This window comes from Panthera onca, chromosome A3, assembly GCF_046562875.1.
Source record: "Panthera onca isolate mPanOnc1 chromosome A3, mPanOnc1 haplotype 2, whole genome shotgun sequence".
In the NCBI taxonomy this organism is placed as follows: Eukaryota; Metazoa; Chordata; class Mammalia; order Carnivora; family Felidae; genus Panthera; species Panthera onca.
In genome coordinates, this window is record NC_138341.1 from 125,786,163 (window position 1) to 125,804,720 (window position 18,558).

The 18,558-nt window shown below is 50.8% G+C and overlaps 1 protein-coding gene across 2 annotated transcripts in view; it reads right to left on the minus strand.

The window, feature by feature from the left end:
* Window positions 1-18,558, minus strand: part of SLC13A3 (solute carrier family 13 member 3) — a 72,138-nt gene that overhangs the window by 11,973 nt on the left and 41,607 nt on the right. Inside the window, exons 5-10 of one of the 2 annotated variants that reach the window (XM_078444021.2) lie at window positions 16,434-16,616; window positions 13,621-13,746; window positions 10,895-10,993; window positions 9,823-9,927; window positions 5,716-5,813; window positions 2,184-2,296 (exon numbers count right to left, since the gene is read on the minus strand). In XM_078444021.2, the coding sequence (XP_078300147.1) occupies window positions 2,184-2,296; window positions 5,716-5,813; window positions 9,823-9,927; window positions 10,895-10,993; window positions 13,621-13,746; window positions 16,434-16,616 (724 nt within the window). The remainder of the gene's footprint in view (window positions 1-2,183; window positions 2,297-5,715; window positions 5,814-9,822; window positions 9,928-10,894; window positions 10,994-13,620; window positions 13,747-16,433; window positions 16,617-18,558) is intronic. The other variant, XM_078444022.2, reaches the window with a different exon arrangement.

Sequence of the window (18,558 nt, forward strand, 5' to 3'; positions counted from 1 at the left end):
CTATATTATTGTATTCGTGCGTGTTATGTGTCGGGAAAAAATGAGTAAAATAAATCTACGTGTCATAAAAAGGAGAACCTGAGCGGGCCACTCAGCTGACCTTTGGTGAAACCCTTGTGGGTGACAGATTAGCACTCCGGACTCCGGAGGCCCCGGGGGCCCCAGCACTGTCTCGGGCCTGGGAGTCGTCTTGCCCAAGGTCACAGTCACTCCTGGGGCTGCTCACCGGCGCAGACTGATGGAGGGATGCTGGGATCTGACCGGGCAGCCTCAGACCAATCGGGGCGTCTCTGAAGGGCCAGCTCAGCTCCGTGCTCCCTGTGGGGTTGGCGGGGGCGTCGTGGGGCACCGCCCCCCGGCCTCTCCTGCTTCCTTCCTCCCCCTTCCACAGAGGGGGCCGCCTCGAGGGCCCAAGCTGATGCCCCTGTTCACTCATGTCCATCCCGGAGTCTGCTCCTTGGGACCCCTGCCCACAATAGCCACGGAATGAGGATTCCGAGAGAACGCACGGGGAGTTCCCGCACACGTCTGCTCTGGGTCACGTCCTACAACCCCGAAGAGGAAGAACTTCCATCCAATTGATAGATGAGAAAACCGGCGCCCAGAGAGGTTTAGCAACTTGCCCAAAGCACCACAGCGCAGAGTGGGAGAGCCGGGATTGGGATCCAACCAGACACTTGCATTCTCACGCGGAGGCTTCTTACTAGCATATAACCTACGGATGTCTTCTATGCATCACTGTTTGCAACTGAAAATTAAAATTGAGTGAAAGAAAGAAAACAAGGGGCGCCTGGGTGGCTCAGTCGGTTGGGCGTCCGACTTCGGCTCAGGTCATGATCTCACGGTCCGTGGGTTCGAGCCCCGCGTCGGGCTCTGGGCGGACAGCTCAGAGCCCGGAGCCTGCTTCAGATTCTGTGTCTCCCCCTCTCTCTGCCCCTCCCCTGCTCATGCTCTGTCTCTCTCTGTCTCAAAAATAAATAAAAACATTAAAAAGAACTTTTTAAAAAAAGAAAGCAATCCGAGAGGCAATTTCAGGTTTCCTTCATCTGAATTTCAGATTAACCCTTAATTGGTTGTGGGTTTAAATGCCTCGGCGGACAAGGAGAGACGCAGGGGTGGGTTCCAGGATCATGAGCTGGGGGTTCAAATCCCGGCTCCAACAATCTCCCGGGTGCATGAACATAGGCAAGCTATTTAGCCTCCAGTTACCTCGGTTCCCTCATCTTTGAAATGGGGACAAGCAATCCATCTAGTTCAGGGGTGTTGATGAAGGTTAGAGGAGTCCATTATTTGCAAAGCGCTTCAGGCGGAACCTGTTCTTGGGAAGTTCTTCAAAACGAGCCATGAGGAGGCGGGACTCTGAAAGCAGCCTGCCTGGAGTTGGAACCCTCGCTCTTGAGCCGAATGCAACTGTATGACCTTAAGAAAGCTGCTTAATTTTTCCGTGCCTCAGTTTCCCTACCTGTAAAATGGGAATACACATGTTACCCGCCCCCTAGGGTCAGCGTGAGCGTTTGATGAGACAACACTGAGGCAACCCTTCCTGAAATTCTATGCTCCACTCACCCCGCTGCAGCCCCAGCTCCCAGAGCCCTCCAGAACAACATTCGTAATAACCCTGATTAATACTAATGATATCTGACATTTCTACCACGGTGGTTAAGAGCGTAGGCTGTGGCACCAAACGACCCGGATTCTAATCCTGAGCGCATCGCTGTGTGACCTTAGGCAAGTTACTTTCCTTCTCTGTGCCTCGGTGTCTGAATCTCTCGAAAGGGGATAACAGGGGCATCTACCTCAGAGGCTTGTTGGGACGTTTAGACGCGTTCGGGTGTGTAAAGCACGTGGAGCAGGGCCTGGCCCAGGGCGAGCCCAAGACGACGTTATTCCTCTGCTCGCGGAACCCCTCGAGTCTGGGTAGTAGCCGAAGTCGCGAGTAGCAGTGTGCTCCTCGTGAGCTCCTTGAGAATCCGGATCAGACCTTGTCCCTCTTTTCCCGCACAGCTCCCAGCCCTCAGTGCGGCGCCGTGAGGTAGGAGCCCCTGGTTGTCCCCGTCTGGTAAACGAGGGACCCGGTGGCCGCGGCGCCCGCGCAGCCCCCGGGCGCTCTGAGTCGGAGCCTGCAGCTGGGGCTACGACCTGCGCCCACCTCCCCAGGCCCGCAGCCCGCCTGCCGCTCTTACCTCGCAGCCTTTGGCCATGGCGAAGCCCCCTCCCAGGAGAAGGATGATGTTCCAGGGCACCATGTCCTGGACCTTCTTCCACGTCAGCAAGGGCTCTGTCTCCGCGTTGGAAGCTGGGTGGAGAGAGGACACTCAGGCTGAAGAAGGGTCACCACCCCCCGCGGCCCCATCTTTGTGGGGGCACCGCTGGGGGGGGGTCCCCAGGGAGCCACAGTCTGGTTCCAGCATCTGATTTGAGCTTTAGGGAAAAAACACCCCCCCCCCCCCCCAGCATTATGAGGGGCATCTGCTCTATTCAGAAGGAAAATCATTGTCATGGCTCCCACGGCGTGAGAACCTCCTGGAACCGGGCCCCCCACGTACATGCAGGACATCCTTTCAATTTCCCCAAACCCCTTCTGGAGGAGTGACGGGAGTGAGTCACGCGATATCTGGAAGAAGAGCTTGGCGGACAGAGAGGAAATGGAAGTCACCATTGCCATCGTCCTCATTGTCATCTGCAAGCACAGCACCCAGCACATAGCAGGCACCGCATCTGTACTTGTCGAGTGACCATAAAGGGACAGAAATACAAGGGCAACTCCGAGCCGGGGAAGAATGGAAGACAGCAGGCATGATCAGAAAATCTGGGTTGGCCTGGGTGCCTGGGTTCCACCTCCTGTTTCTGTGTCGCTAGCCATGTGACCTTGATCAAGTCACTTGCTGTCCATGGAAACTGGCCACTCTGTCGGGCTGCGTGTAAGTCCTAAGTGCTGGAATGTACCATTTCAGCCAAGTCTGCCCGGGGCCCACCGGTAGCCCAAGGACAGGAGAGCTCATGGAGTCCCCTCTCCCCACCCGCCAGGCAGCCCCAGACACTCCAGCCCGAAGAACCCTCCACAGAGGGGGCATGCTGTGCCCCCGTGGACCAGACCCAACTCGCAGACGCGTTTTAACGCTACTGTTGTGGGTCCACGCTGTGGTTTTCCACTGAAATCAGTTGCTGACGCTTAAAATCAGGGCGATTGCATAAAGTTTTGTGCTTCCCTTGACAAGTCAGCAAATGTGGCGAAACCAGTTCAGCTTTCCTGCGTGGTGACACTCGGTGGAAACTGAGTCACAGCTGCCCCTTTATTTCAAGGGTACTGGCTTTGCCAGATTTCCACAGACCCCACAGTGCCCTGATGTGAAGGATCTCGCCACTCAAGATCATCCTCAGCTGCCGTTTTCCTCACGATATAGACATTGGTCTCTGTTTCAAAAATGCAAAAGGAAAGCTGGACAGGGAGGGCCCGGTTTCACGGAACCCATTTTCCTGCCCCGCCCCCCACCCCCCGCCTGCTGCATCCAAAACTGTTACCTCCCTGTGGGCATTTGGTTTGCAACCCCTGTTCCAGAAAACTACTAAAGGCAGAGGTGAAAAGTGCCTAAGGGACATGTTCATTCTCTAAGTGGAAAAGGAAGGCCCAGGGGTGCCTGGGGGGCTCCGTCGGTTAGGCGTCCAACTATGGCTCGGGTCATGATCTCACAGCTTGTGAGTTCGAGCCCCTCGTCGGGCTCTGTGCTGCCAGCTCAGAGCCCAGAGCCTGCTTTGGATTCTGTGTCTCCCTCTCTCTCTGCCCCTCCCCCACTTGCACTCTGTCTCTCTCTCTCTCTCTCTCTCTCAAAAATACATGAACATTTTTAAAAAATTTAAAAAAAAAGAAAGCAAAACAAGGCCCAGACATCCTAGGAACTTACTCAGGGTCACCCAGCACATCAGCAGCAGAGCTGGGATACCAGACATCTATGTCACAGTGCCCTCCCGACAGCCCCGGCTGAGAGGAAGCCTGGCCTTTTTCAGCCTCCCCCCACCCCCCACAGGGGACAGAGGCACGGATGGGACCCGATCAAGGGCAACCGGTCCACAGGCCAGCTATCCAGGAGGCTAGGAGTGGCCCCGCGGGAGAGCTGCCTGCGTAAGAAGGAGCCACACCAGGCAGAGTCTCACTCTCGGAGGTCCACGGGAAGCGGACAGACAGTGGGTGCTACGGTGAGAGCTACAGGCCGCAAGCAGAGGGGACGTGAGCGGGCCGGGAGGGAGGAGGCAGGAAGCTGCGGTTGTGGATGTCCGGCGAAGGCGGGCACTACAAGAGAGAAGACACCGTAGGGGAACCCAAGTTACAGAAGACAAAAAGCAGGAGCTGTAAAGAAGCAGAGGCTATAAGGAGGTCAAAGCTTAGAAGCTGGAGAAATATGGAGAGGTCAGCACGTGGTACCCAGTGTGGATGATGGGGAAAGCCGGTCGGAAGCAAGACGGAGAGCAGAGACGAATCCTGCCCGTGTGCAGGGTCCGAAAGCCCCCTGCCCGGGGCTCCTTGGACCCAGTGTTCGCTCTGTTGCTACAGCCGCTTCTAGGGCCCTGTGAAATTGGCTCCCTACTGATCCTTACCTTATGCCCCGCACTCAGACCCCCTCCCCTGAAACTGGAGCTTAACCCACCTACTACTCTAGTTTTTGTCTCAACGATAGAAAACAGATTACGGGGCGCCTGGGTGGCTCAGTCGGTTAAATGTCCGGCTTCAGCTCAGGTCATGATCTGACAGCTCGTGGGTTCAAGCCCCGCGTTGGGCTCTGTGCTGACAGCTCGGAGCCTGGAGCCTGCTTTGGATTCTGTGTCCCTCTCTCTCTGCCCCTCCCCTGCTTGCACTTTGTCTCTCTCTCTCTCTCTCTCTCTGTCTCTCTCTCTGTCAAAAATAAATAAACATTAAAAATTAAAAAAATAAAATAAAATAGATGACGACCCTATTTCCCGACTCCTGGTGCCGAGCTCATTCCACTGGCCCCATCCCTCTGTCACAGGGGCTAACCTGCTGGGAACCATCCCAGCGGGGTCACAGACTGGCCACCTGAAGGCCAGTTTGGGGGACTCAGCATCCTTTGAACGTAACCCGGAATGCCGTTAGGCAGAAGTGCGCCCGTCTCTACCACTTCCTAGCCATCGAAACCTGGCTTGAGAGCCTCACGTCCAGCCCCTTGGGCAACTGAGTCACAGCTCTGGCCTCGGGCCCACGGGCGGCACAGTTTTTCTACAAAAGGGTCAGAAAGTGAATATGGTGGGTTTTGTGAGCCAAGAGGCAAAATCAAGGCTATTCTATATATAATTCTAAGGAGAATAAATGTCCACAAATTTCTTATTGAAGAAATAAACTTTATTTATGGACACTGAAATTTGAATTTCGTGTAATGTTCCTGTGTCATGAAATATTTTTCTTTGGATTGTTTTCAACCATTAAAAAAATGTCAAAGCTATTCTTAGCTCGTGGGCTGTACAAAGCAGCCGGCCAGCTGGATCGGGCCGGCTCTACTTGCTGACTCTTGTCCCCGCCTGTCACCTGTGGCGGCCCGAAGTGCCCCAGACAAGGTAATGGCTCAGACAGAGAGAAGGGAAGAAGCAGGTTAGTGCCATGGGGCTTGGGTCCCAGGCGCGGGCCCTGCCTCCGGGCCACTGATGACCATGCTTCAGGCCACAGTCGTCACTGAGCCCACTGAGACCCCAGCCCTGACCCCTTACCTTTAAAGTCAAACCACCACTTGAGAGAGGGCCTTTGGGACGGGAAGAAGAACAAGACGGTGACAATGGCCACTCCAGTGACAGCATCGGAAAGAAACCTACAATGACAAGGCCCCAAAGCGTGTGACCCCGGGGGCATCGCAGCAGGCCAAAAAGTTTGGCAGATTTGCAAACGAGGATTTGCGGGAGGGAGTTAGGAGCTCTCTGCGAGGGGGGCCTCGTTCCGGGCCACTGGACAGTGTCCTGCCTGCACTCAGCATGGATGCAACTGTCCGTGATGCAAAAGCCTTCTATGCACGGCCCCCCGGGGTACTTAGATGCTGCTGAGACAAACAAATGTTGACCCTCCCAGGAAGAGAGACCTGACCACAGAGGGCAGAATCTGAGCGCCACCGAATACGGGATCTGCGGAGTTCCCGTGGATCACACAACCAAGGCTTCTCTGAGACTCTGTTAGGTATTTCTTCCGCTTCTGCTCGCGATCCTCCTGGGAGGGGCAGCTCACGGCACGGAGACGCGGCCCGGTCGCGCCAGCAGAAACCAGATGGGGGCAGCCTCACAGCCCCTCGAAATCTAATACCACCTTTCAAGGATCCACATCGCCTCTTGCGGAGACATCAGGCTCACAGAAGTCTCTCGGGGCCACACAGTTTCTATCTCAGACGAGGCACCTGAGGCTCACAGAGCAGAAGCAGCTTGCTCGAGGCCAGGCCATGGTCCATGCGGGAGACGGGCACTGAACCCAGATGCGTCTGGCTCCAAACTCAATGAGGCACAGAGCCACACGTCAACAAAAGCCCTTTCAGTCCACACATTTGGGAAGGAGAGTATTCAAGTGACCAAGAAACTGGAAAAGATGGCCATTATCGCTGCGTTAGAGAAATATCAACCAAAATGCTGCTGGAGTATCATTTGTCTGCTAACAGGCCAAACCTGAAAGGGTGAGGATAGTATCTAATGCGGACGTTGGAAAGCATATACCGATGGTATAAAATAAATTGGTTTAACCTTCTGGAGGGCAGCTGGCAACGTGTTTCAATACATGTAAATACCCCTTGATCCAGTCATTGTACTTCTAGGAATTTACCCTCAGGGAAACTTGACTGTCGTACATAGACTATGAACAGGGATGTTCATGATGGATAAGAGTAAAAAAAAAAAAAAAGGAAGAGTTTTAGTACAGACACGTGTAACTAAATTGTGTACAACAATGTATATATAATAGTTTATCTATAATGAAATGCCCTGCATCTGTTTGTTTTTAATTTTTTTTAATGTTTATTTATTCTTGAGACAGAGACAGAGCGTGAACAGGGGAGGGGCAGAGAGAGAGGGAGACACAGAATCGGAAGCGGGCTCCAGGCTCTGAGCCATCAGCACAGAGCCCGACGCGGGGCTCGAACTCACGAACCGCGGGATCATGACCTGAGCCGAAGTCGGTCGCTCAACCGACTGAGCCGCCCAGGCGCCCCTGCATCTGTTTTTTTAAAGATATAAGATAATATCAATCGTTAAGCATTGACATAGAAGTACAATGAAGGTATCTTGCAAATAAAACCTTTTTATTTGCAATATTAGACACAATCCAAAAGGAATTGATTAAATAAATTAAGATGCTCTCCTTCTATAGACTACTATGGAGCATTTAAAAAGAATGAAGTAGGGGCACCCGGGTGGCTCAGTCGGTTGGGTGTCCGACTTCGACTCAGGTCATGATCTCATGGTTTGTGGGTTCGAGCCCCGCGTCGGGCTCTGTGCTGACAGCTCAGAACCTGGAGCCTGCTTCAGATTCTGTGTCTCCCCCTCTCTCTGCCCCTCTCCTGCTCATGCTCTGTCTCTCAAAAATAATAAATAAACATTTTGAAAACTTATAAAATAGGGGCGCCTGAGTGGCTCAGTCGGTTGAGCAGCCGACTTCGGCTCAGGACATGATCTCGCGGTTGGTGGGTTCAAGTCCCACGTCGGGCTCTGGGCTGACAGCTCGGAGCCTGGAGCCCGCATCAGATTCTGTGTCCCCCTCCCTCTCCGCCCCACCCCTGCTTGTGCTCTGTCTCTCAAAAATGAATAAACATAAAAAAAATTTTTTAAAAGAATGAAGTAGGTCAGAAAGAGCAAGTTGTCCAGGATTATAGTACTGTACTCTCCCAGTTTTTGTAATATGCCTACGTATATGTCTGTGTGTACCTACTATTATGGGCGAGGGTGTGTGTATATCAGATACGTCGTCAGACACGAAGTTTTAATTGTGAAAATCTTTTCATTTACAGAGGTTAAATGAAGAATAACTTTTAGTTCTTCAATTCAGCATTGTTTGAATTTGTTATGATTATGCATAACTTTTACGATTAAACAAAAAAGAAAAAAAGCAGATCACAACTTATATGTCTCCTGTGCTCACATTTCTGTTAACAAATCTTCTGTTTAGATAGGTTTCTTTTTAGCTGGTTTGCATATATCTCTGCAATTAGCTTTATTGAAGTATAATGAACACGCAATCAAACGTGCCCATCTGAAGGGTAATATACTTTTGAGTTTTGGCTAATGTATACAGTCCTGTAACTACCCATGGGATTGAGATGGAGAACAGTTCCCAGACAGGCATGTCTCAGTCAGGAAAGATGTGTGTCAGAATTGGAGACTGAGTTTCTAGGTGATTTTCATTCTCTCTGCTTTGTTGCCATGTTTACAACACCCGTCTTTCATCTGAGAAAAAGAACAAAGCATCTACATCCTGGGAAAAGAAGACAGTGGAAGTAAGAGCCTCTCCTCCTGGCTCGATGAAATGACATCGTTTCTTCCTTATAACAACCCACATGAGATGAGGACTTTATATCACCCATTTAACCAGGGGGGGGAGTCCGAGGCCCCAAGAGTTAGGTGAGTAGAGCTGCTCTATCCAAATGGTAGCCGGCAGTTAGCGGACACTTGAAATCTGGCAAAAGCAAACTTAGATGGGCTGCAATGAAAATACACACCAGACTTTGAGGAGTTAGTGCAAAAAAAGGTAAAAGATCTCAATAATTTCTTATGTAGATCGCATGTTGAAATAATACAGTGGGTGAAGTGAACGATATGACTAGAATTGATTTCATTGTTTCTTCTGACTTTTTAAACGTGGCTACTAAAACTGGAAAATTACATCCGTGGCTCACGTTCTATTTCTACTGGATGGTGCTGATGGGAAATCATGAGCTCTCACCGAGTCCAGAGGACGTATTTCCTATCTACTCGTGTTCTGACGTACCAGAATCTGATGTGGTCGCCCGCTCACTCTTTATTAAAACGCTCTCCTCTCTTGGCCTTTGCTGGTTCATTGCCCCAGGCTTTCCACCTTACCTCCCCGACTGCTTCTCCCCTTTCTCTCCTCCACCCAGCTCCTAAATGTTGGGGGTCCTCAGAATCTTCTGCACTCTCCCTTTACTCTTTCCCTAGCTGGCCCCATCAATTCCTTAACTGGACTTAAATTCCAAATTGATGTGATGACTCCCAGATTTATATCTGCAAGCCAACACCTCCTCCGAGCTTCTAGGCTTACGGTTCCAACTGCCTGTTGCAGTATCTGAAAGACATATTCGCCTTCATGACAAGCCTAACCCAAGTCCAAACTAGAATCGTTGAGAAGCCACCTGCAGCCTCCTACAGAATGTTCTTCTCCAACGGACCACCATGAAAGCAGCTGCGGACCATCCATAAATGAATAGGTGTGGCTGTGTGTCCCAATAAAACTCTATTTGCAGACGATCAGCTTTGAATTTCATGTAATTTTCTTTGTCACAAATATCATTTATCTTTTGATGTTTAGCCATTTAAAGATGTAGAATGCATGAGCGGATGATGATCTCAGGGGTACGCAATTTGTGAGTGGCCAAGCTTACAAAGCTTGAGCCCAGTTTTGTCTGATTCCAAAGGCAGAAGCTCCTAACACGTGAGAACCCCAAACGTTTTATCATCTGAACCTGAATTTTTTGAGAGTAAAGGACGGAGCTGTTTATAGTTACACGGGACAAAGTTACACACCCAGCCACCGCCCCCCCCCCCCGCCCCCGCAGGTGGCCCATCCCAGAATCTTCCCTATTGGGCTCCACCCCCGGGTCCCCCGAGTCTCACCCAGGGGTGAAGAAGCTGGCCCAGCCAGGGATGAACTTCGGATCCCGGGAGAAGAGGAGGATGGCGAACATGCAGAAGAGGGTGAACACGGCCTGCTCGGCAAACCTGTGGCACAGACAGGCAGGTGCCACGGTGATGGCGGGCTTTGGGCGGACCACAGCGTTGGGAAGGCCTTGGGCAGATGCCCGCTGGCTGTGATGGGCCCAGGCCCTGCCTCCGAGAAGCTGCAAGAGGTAATTCACTCCCCAGAGTGAGGGGAAGGGTATCCTGGGGTGTAAGGGATTCCCATCCAGGAGCTTCCACACTCCCCCAGGATCCTTCCTGAGCATCAAACACCACGTCCTCCCAAGCTATTTATATCACTCCCTCTGGGAATTTCCCAAGGTTGGGGGGAGGAGGAGACTCAACAGAGAGAAAGAGCAAAGGAGAGGCAGAAAAACCGAAAAGAAGGAAACAGCCAAGAGGTAGTGAGACGGGAGCAGTCACACACGCAGAGGAAGTTAGATAACTGCATGCACAGAGGGGGCAGACAGACATGGACAGGGGCAGACACAGACAATCCCCCAACGTCCGAGCAAACATCTACCCAAGGTGCTCATCTCACAGACGGGGGAGCAGGGCCCAGAGCGGGTTAGTGCCTTGCCCAAGGCTACACAGGAAGTAGGCGGCAGAGCCAGTCTTGGGTGCAGGCCCCCTGACTCCTAGGCGTTTTCACCACATGGGAAACATGCATTGAAAAAGGTCCCGGCAGCTGCCCGAGGCAGGGGGTACCCCGCGTGCCGGAAGGGAAAGGGTGCTTTAGCCAGGACAGGGCAGCCGATCCCCACCCCAACTACACACCGAGGGGCTTCCTGGTCCTCAGAGTGTTTGGACAGCACCAGGGCAAGAGGCTGACTCTGTAAACCACCCTCCTACCCTCCACCTCTAGGCTCCCAGGCCATCGTCCTGAGACCTCCCTCCCTCCCGGGACTCAGCCCCTAGGGATCCAATGGTCAGACCAGGAGGTAACTCTTCTGAAAGTGAAGTCTACACTAGGCTCTCTCCCCACACCAGGAACCCCCACACCACGCACTTGATGGGCCCCAGGTTCTGGAATTCTTCCCGAATCACTGCTCGAGCCCTATCTTCTGCATCTGTCTTGATCTCGGATTTCTTCTTCCTCCTCCAGCCCCTGGAACAGAGAGCAGGGAGGTTAGGAACGGCCACTGCAAAGGTATGACTAACTTGTCAACGACCCCACCACGCCCCGGCCAAGCCTCGTTCTCTCTGTTCCGGAGACAGAACCGGCTGCCGCTGGGAGTGGCCTTCCTACCCCTGGGGAAGCCTTTCCAAAATCTGTCCCTCCCACCTATAGCCTGGATGGTCTTCTAAAAAAGTGAATATGATCAGAGGACTCCCAGGCTTCTGATTTTGTAGGGGGTCAAACAGTCACATGAATACACCAATGGAACAAACAGGAAGGCCCAGAAATAGATTGGGGATTTGCGTCTCCGACAAAGCTGGTCTCTCAGACTGGTGTAGAAACGATGAACTATTCAGTCAGTGGTGCTGGACATACGGATCAACGGGATAGAACTGGAAGTGTGGAAATAAACCCGTACTTCCATGCTTAACTGGCTTTTGGCAAGAGTACCATGACCATTCAGTGGGGAAAGAGTAGTCTTTTCACAAATGATGCCAGGACAAGTGGATAGCCACAGGAAAAAGAATAAACGTGGACCCCTATCTCATATCATATTAAAAAAAAAAAAAATTACTCAAAAGGGATCAGACCTAAATATAAAAGCTAGGTGTATACAATTCTTAGAAGAAAACACAGGGGGAAATTTTTCTGGCCTTCGATTTCAACTTCAACTATTTCTTAGAGATAACACCAAAAGCTCAAGCAACCAAAGACAGATAGATCAGACTTTATCAAATTTTAAAAACTTTCGTGTGCCAATGAATGAACAGCGTTGGACACCTGGGCGGCCATCTGGAACAAAAAATGAAATTGGACCCAAACCTCACATCGCACCCTAAGAATAAACCCAAACAGATCAAAGAGTTCAGTGTAAAAAAAAAAAAAAAAAAAAAACTAAATGAAAACATGAGTTTTTTGTTTATTTGTTTTTTTACAACTCCTATAATGGGGAAATCTTTCTAACCGTAATTGAAAATTCAGGAGCCACATGAGAAGGATTGAGAAATTCATTTACATAAAAATTTTCTTGGGGCGCCTGAGGTGGCTCAGTCCATTGAGCGTCCAACTTCGGCTCAGGTCATGATCTCGCGGTTCATGAGTTTGAGCCCTGCGTTGGGCTCTGTGCTGACTGCCCAGAGCCTGGAGCCTGCTTCGGATTCTGTCTCTCTCTCTCTCTCTCTCTCTGCCCTCCCCTCTCATGCTCTCTCTCTCTCTCTTAAAAAGAAATAGACATTAAAAAAAAAGTCCCTTCCCCAAGAAGGCTCTCCTGACCTCCCCGTTAGGTGAGAGCCCTCCAGGGTGCACCTTCATATGTCACCGTCTTTTCCTTCATGGCACTTATGACTGGCATTCCTGCTGCCTTTGGCTGCTCCCTGTCTGTCTTCCCCACCTTGAGTGCAAGCCCCCCGAGGGCAGGGAGGGTCTCTGCCCTGCCCACTGCCCCACGCTCAACACCTACAACCCTAGCAGGCACATAGTGGGTACTCAGCAGATAGTTGCCGAGTGAAGCTGTTGTCACGTCATTGGCCTGAAACTTCTCTGTTACCCAGAAACACCTGTCGCTGACCACTGCATTTCCTCCATCATGGCCTCTTGTGGCTGCATCCCGCAGATGTCTGTTAGATGAAAACAAGTCGACTGGAAAAAAGGGCTCTAGTTCAGGCTCAGTCCTGGGCAGTCTACACACCCCCCCTCATCCAGCCTGTACTTTTGCTGTAGCTAATTTTTAGCCTGAATCCACAAGTGAAGAAATGAAAAGCTCGGGGAGGTTTACAAAATTGCTCAAGGTCACATGGAAGTGTGACTTGAACTCTGGTGCATCTGAGTCCGAGGTCAGCACTTGCTTCTCAGGGCTAATGCAGGCTTTGAACCCCGAGTCTCTGTTAGGGGGGAGTTCCGGATGGCGTCTGGGTCAAGGAACGCCATGATCAGAGCCTTTGGCTCATATTTGCTTAATACCTTCCTCCACATAGATTCATCAGTGCCGTCTTTAATTATGTATGTAAACAGAACATTTTATATCGCTCCCATCAATGGAAAACAAGAGTCGCTTGTTAGAAAAACGTAATCCTAAAAATAAACACACGAAAGCAGGGCAATCATTACATTCTGCCAGATACCATTGCTGGCTTACGTCTCTGGAACTGACACTCGTTCTTTGTTTAAAAAGCGGGTTTGGAAATGTTAGATAGGCAGGACGGTGTCCTCATCACCCAAGAGACGCTTGCTTCCCTCTATGGGAGTTGATAAAGGGATTCTTTTTCGCACTATATGAGTCGATGTTAGTTAATGCCCCGTGCCACCCCAAATCAGCTCCTGCACCAGGGCCCCCTAAAATGGGAGTACTTAAAGGAGGACGCCAACCGTAACTGCCGACGATGGGGGCCATTAACTGAGGGTCTGGGCCTAGCAGGCAGCTCACACTACCCATAATCCTCATATCCCTGGGAGGTGAGGTCTCTGCGACAGTCACCCTGGGAGAAGGTGACATGAGATTAGTGACGATCCTTCGTTTACACAGGAGGACACTAGACTTGAGAAGACCGCTGTCTACCCAACGAGAAGGAAGCGGGGACTCCCGTCAGGCTCAAAGCTCACGGTGGGCATGAGGGTACCTCAGGGTCATTCCCCCATACAGGAAGGAGATCCACAGCCAGCCCGCCAGCAGGAACAGCAGCATGAGAGGGAAGGCAAAAATGAACCAGGAGCCAAAATTCACTACATCGCACTGTGGGAAGAAACTGGAGAAACAGGGGAGATGAGAGCCGGCCAAGGTCAGCCTCGCGGATGCACAGGGCGTATATACACGCAGCGATTTCTCAGCGAGAGCATGGGAGTTTATACACAATAAACAACAGTACGTTTAATATTACCAGTGCGATTGAAAGCATTTCAGTTTTCTCCCCCTACATTTCCCGAGTGTTCTGCAATGTACCTATATAATCAGAGTAAAGTAATCAAATGTATTTGGGGAGCGAAGGCCAAGGGCGACACTCAGGGCAACCATTCCCCCACCCTCCCCACGCTCCTGGCTAGAGAATCAGAACCCCGCATGATTTGGCATTCATTTTAAATCCTCTCCCGCCAGACCAGAAGGTCCAAGCTTATGCAGTCAAACGCTGTGTGTGATTTGCATGTGATTTACAAGTAATTTACCCCAAATCCTTCACATTTGATATTTTTACTTCTGCCTCCAGCATTTTTTCCCTTAATTTCTTTTCAAGTTGGAACAAAGTCCTGCTCGTATCAGGGTGGGCAGGCAGTCTGAAAACCCTCTGACAGCAACGGCCCCCACCTGCCCTGCTCCCCCCTACCCTGCAACTCAGCATCTGCCCCGGAAGGCCCCAGAGCCCACATCTTTCCTGCCCAGCCCAGGGATGCGCCCCAGCTTTGTCCTCCCAGCCCATACGCCCTTTTGCTGGTACTTCCTTCTAACTGAGGGCACTAAAGGGCCCAACTCAGCTTGTCCCCACGTGGCAAGCAGGACCATGTTGGCTTTCCGTTTTGCAGTCCTTAAAAACAAAACAAAACAAACAAAGCCACAGACCAAAACCCACAAGGCATGGCCAGGCCTGCTCAAAGATGAAAAGACAACCGAAGCCGTGCAGCGGGCTGAGTCAGTTGGGAAAGCGCTGAGCCCTACCCTCATCCCACACCTCCTGAATCCGAATCTCTGCAACAGAGACCCAGGCACCCCGGGAGGGTGACTCTGATATGCACCCATGGCTGAGAATCACTGGTTTCTATCACCAGCTTTTAAAATCAAAAGGTTTCGGGACCTGAAAATATAGTGGAAAGTTAAGGTTTTAAAATCGGCTCGGGGGGGCCGTAGGCGGCTCAGTCGGTTAAGCGCCTGACTCTTGGTTTCGGCTCAGGTCATGCTCTCGTGGTGTCGTGGGTTCGAGCCCCGTGTTGGGCTCCTTGCTGACCACATGGAGCCTGCCTGGGGTTCTCTCTCTCCCTCTCTCTCTGCCCCTCCCCCACTCGCACTCTCTCTGTCTCTCTCCAAATGAAAGAAAATTGGCTTAGGAGGTTAAAAGACGGGTGTGCTCGGAATTTCCCATGAAAACCACTTTGATGGGAAGTGATAGCAAACCTCCTCTCAGGAAGACCATCACAGCCGGCTTTCCCCCATCATCTCAGGAAGTCCATGATTCTTGGACTGAGTACCGGGTAAGGGAGCTGGCCCGCATTTGGGGCCATGTTGAATATTAAATACGTCTGTTGTGTGTGTTTGCCAAATGCTTACACTTGCGTTCACGTGGACTAAGTGAACGTATGATGTTCCCTTCCTTTGCAGAGGGATCTTAGAATCCTTGCCTCTCAGATTCTGGAATCTGAACATCGTAGGAACGGAATCTGGCAATACCTGGGATTGCTTACATCTTCAAACCCAGGGGCTTGGGATCATGGAGTTGACAAGTCATATGCCATCTGAGAATCCTTCTCTTATTCTCCCGCCCTGACAGACGGCCACCCAGCCACTCTTGGAACAGCTCCGGCAATGGGGAGACTAGCTCCTGGCAGGGCTCACTCCACTGCTGGCCCGGGGGCCTGGTTGCAGAGCTTCTCCTGGGACCTTACGGCCACAGCCATGGCCACAGCCCAACGCCTCCAGTGGGGTTGGTTTTTAAACAAAAAATTTTTTTAATGTTTTTATTTATTTTTGAGACAGAGACAGAGCATGAGCAGGGGAGGCGCAAAGAGAGAGGAGACACAGAATCTGAAGCAGGCTCCAGGCTCTGAGCTGTCAGCACAGAGCCCGACGTGGGGCTTGAACCCACCAGCCGTGAGATCATGACCTGAGCCAAAGTCGGACGGCCAACTAACTGAGCCACCCAGGCTCCCCGGGGTTGGTTTTTCAAAGCCGATGTCACATCATGTCGTTCCTTCGCTCTCAGCTTTGCACTGGGCTCCCCCTCTCACTGGCAGCAAAAGCTGGGGTCCTAACAACTCACCTTCTGTCCCCCCACACTCCCTCCCCTCTGCCTTCTGCACTCCTGGTCTTTGTGCCGTTCACCTTTGACCACGCCGGTTATCCCTGTCTGGAATGTTCCTCCTTCCTGTGCTCACATAACTTCTAGGTCCCAGATGTCACCTTGCTATAGAGGCAGCACATCCCTGACCAGCCTCTGTAAAATAGCACCCACTCCTGTCCCTTCCGCACCCTTCTCCCGCTTTATTTGATTCCATAACTTATCACATCGTTGCATATGTACCCAGCTGCCTTTTCCTTCATTGCTTGTCTCCACCACCAAAATGGAAGTTCCCCAGCGCGGGGCCTTCTCTGGGCTTGTGCACTGCTGGGTCCCCAGAGCCTGGCCCATAGAAGGCATTCGGTACATATTTCCCCGAATGTTGAGTGAAGGAGAGGAGGAGGGGTGGGAGGAGCAGAGACCCCCGTGCCCCGTGGAGCACCTGCCTTTACCTTTTGAGCTGGCCAAGCAGGATGAGGTTGGGGGCCGTGCCCGTGAGGGTGGCAGTGCCCCCAATGCTGGCTGAGTAGGGAATGGAGATAAGGAAACCCTTCCAGATGTTCCTGCGGTATTCCCCCTCCTTCTTGCAGTCTGCCAGAAGATCCAAGGGAGCCTCCGCCTCAGGGCAGTCTTTGCTTTAAACAAACCCAAAGAGAAGCCATTCAGAACACATTTCAGAATTTCTGGCCTTCTGGGGGAGGCGGGGAGGGGAAGCATCGCTTGGGTTGGGAGAACTAAGTGGTCTTTCTAGAAGGCAGCTTGGCACAGGCATGGAAAACCTCTAAAGATGTGCAACCCTTCGGCTCAAATGTTTTACTTTCAGAATTAATCCCAAAGAAATAACTGGGCAGGTGCCTCAGGCGTGGGTATGAGTTCACCACGGCACTAAATATAGTTTACATTACAAACAACCTTAATCTCCATCCAAAGGGGATTCGATAGATCAAAACGATCCTCTTTCTGGATGGAACACCAACACAGCTATTAAAAATGATGAGCTAGGGGCACCTGGGTGGCTCAGTCGGTTGAGCATCCGACTCTTGATTTCGGCTCAGGTCATGATCCCAGGGTCGTGAGATCGAGCCCCACGTCACTGTGGAGCCCGCTCAAGATTCTCTCTCTCCCCCTCTGCCCCTCTCCCCTGCTAGTGCTGTCTCTTTCTCTCAAAAACGAAAACAAAAAAACCCCCACATGATCTAGACGGATGTTTATTAGGATAAAATATGTCCATTATATAAAGTGAAAAAGGGTACGTAACTGCACTGCTTAATTTATTTTAAAAATATTCATATATTTGATGAATACGTGAGTATTAAGAAAAATTTAGAATGGTATACACAAAGTTATTTTTAAGGTGCCTTTCTTGGGCGTGAAATTATGGAATTTTTTCCCTCCTTTATTCTATTTTTTGGGTTGTTTTTCTGGTGCAGTTAAGAGGATTGGGAAAGAATGAATCTAAGAATTGTTCATTATATAATTAAAAGATAATGGCGTTGCCATAAATTTATTGAGGTGAAAAGATGCTGACTACGTTCCATTAAGTGAGACAGCAGGTTACAAAAGAGTATATACAGCATTATCAACGTTTTTATTTTAAAAATGCATTTATGTACATAGAGAGGCATCCAGAAATAGTCTAGAATAGTATTCCCTTAACTGTTTTAATCTGTCTTTGGGACTGAGATGCTGGGTACGTCTTTCGTTTTGTCTAAGAGTATTCTTTTTCAGGGTGCCTCGGTGGCTCAGTCGGTTAAGTATCTGACTTCGGCTCAGGTCATGATCTCATGGCTTATGAGTTTGAGCCCCACGTCAGGCTCTGTGCTGACAGCTCAGAGCCTGGAGCCTGCTTTGGATTCTGTGTCTCCCTGTCTCTCTGCCCCTCCCCTGCTCACACTCTGTCTCTGTCTCCCCAAAATAAATAAACATTTAAAAAAAGAGTATTCTTCTTCGTTGTGCAATTACAAATTTTTTCTAAATGAATGACATTAACAATTGTCCCTCCATAACCGATCAATTTTTTTTTTTTTAAGGAATCAAAGATACTTCAAATATCTTCTGGCCTTAATTGTTAATGAGAAGCCCCTTATCTGGAAGGCAACTGGAATATGATTTGGGGTCTAAAAGGAAGGGAAGACAAGAGGCGGCTGGAGACTGATGTCATGGCCTGACTTCTCAGGGTGAAAGTCCTGCCAGGAACTGTGGGTCCCCAGGCCTAGGGGACCAGACTCAGCCTCACAATGAGAATGGGGAGCAGAAGGGGCTTTAGGGTTCACCTCGTGCAAGCACTTCTTTGTTCAGTTGGGGAAACAAAGGCCCAGAGAGGGGACTTCCATTCCAATGGATATGGAGCCCCCATCCAATGGATGGGCTGTTCATTCAGTGGACACAGAGTTCTAGAAGAATGAGGACTGAGTCTTTTCCCATAGATTCAGCACAAGCTCTGCATGGGCAGATGGCCCACACAGATTCCTAGGTTGCATGTATTAGTGAGTGGCTGGGCCACTCACAGAAACCATATCCCAAAGCTGGACTCAAAGCCCCCGGATATGGTGCCAGGAAGGAGCGGAGGCCACAGAA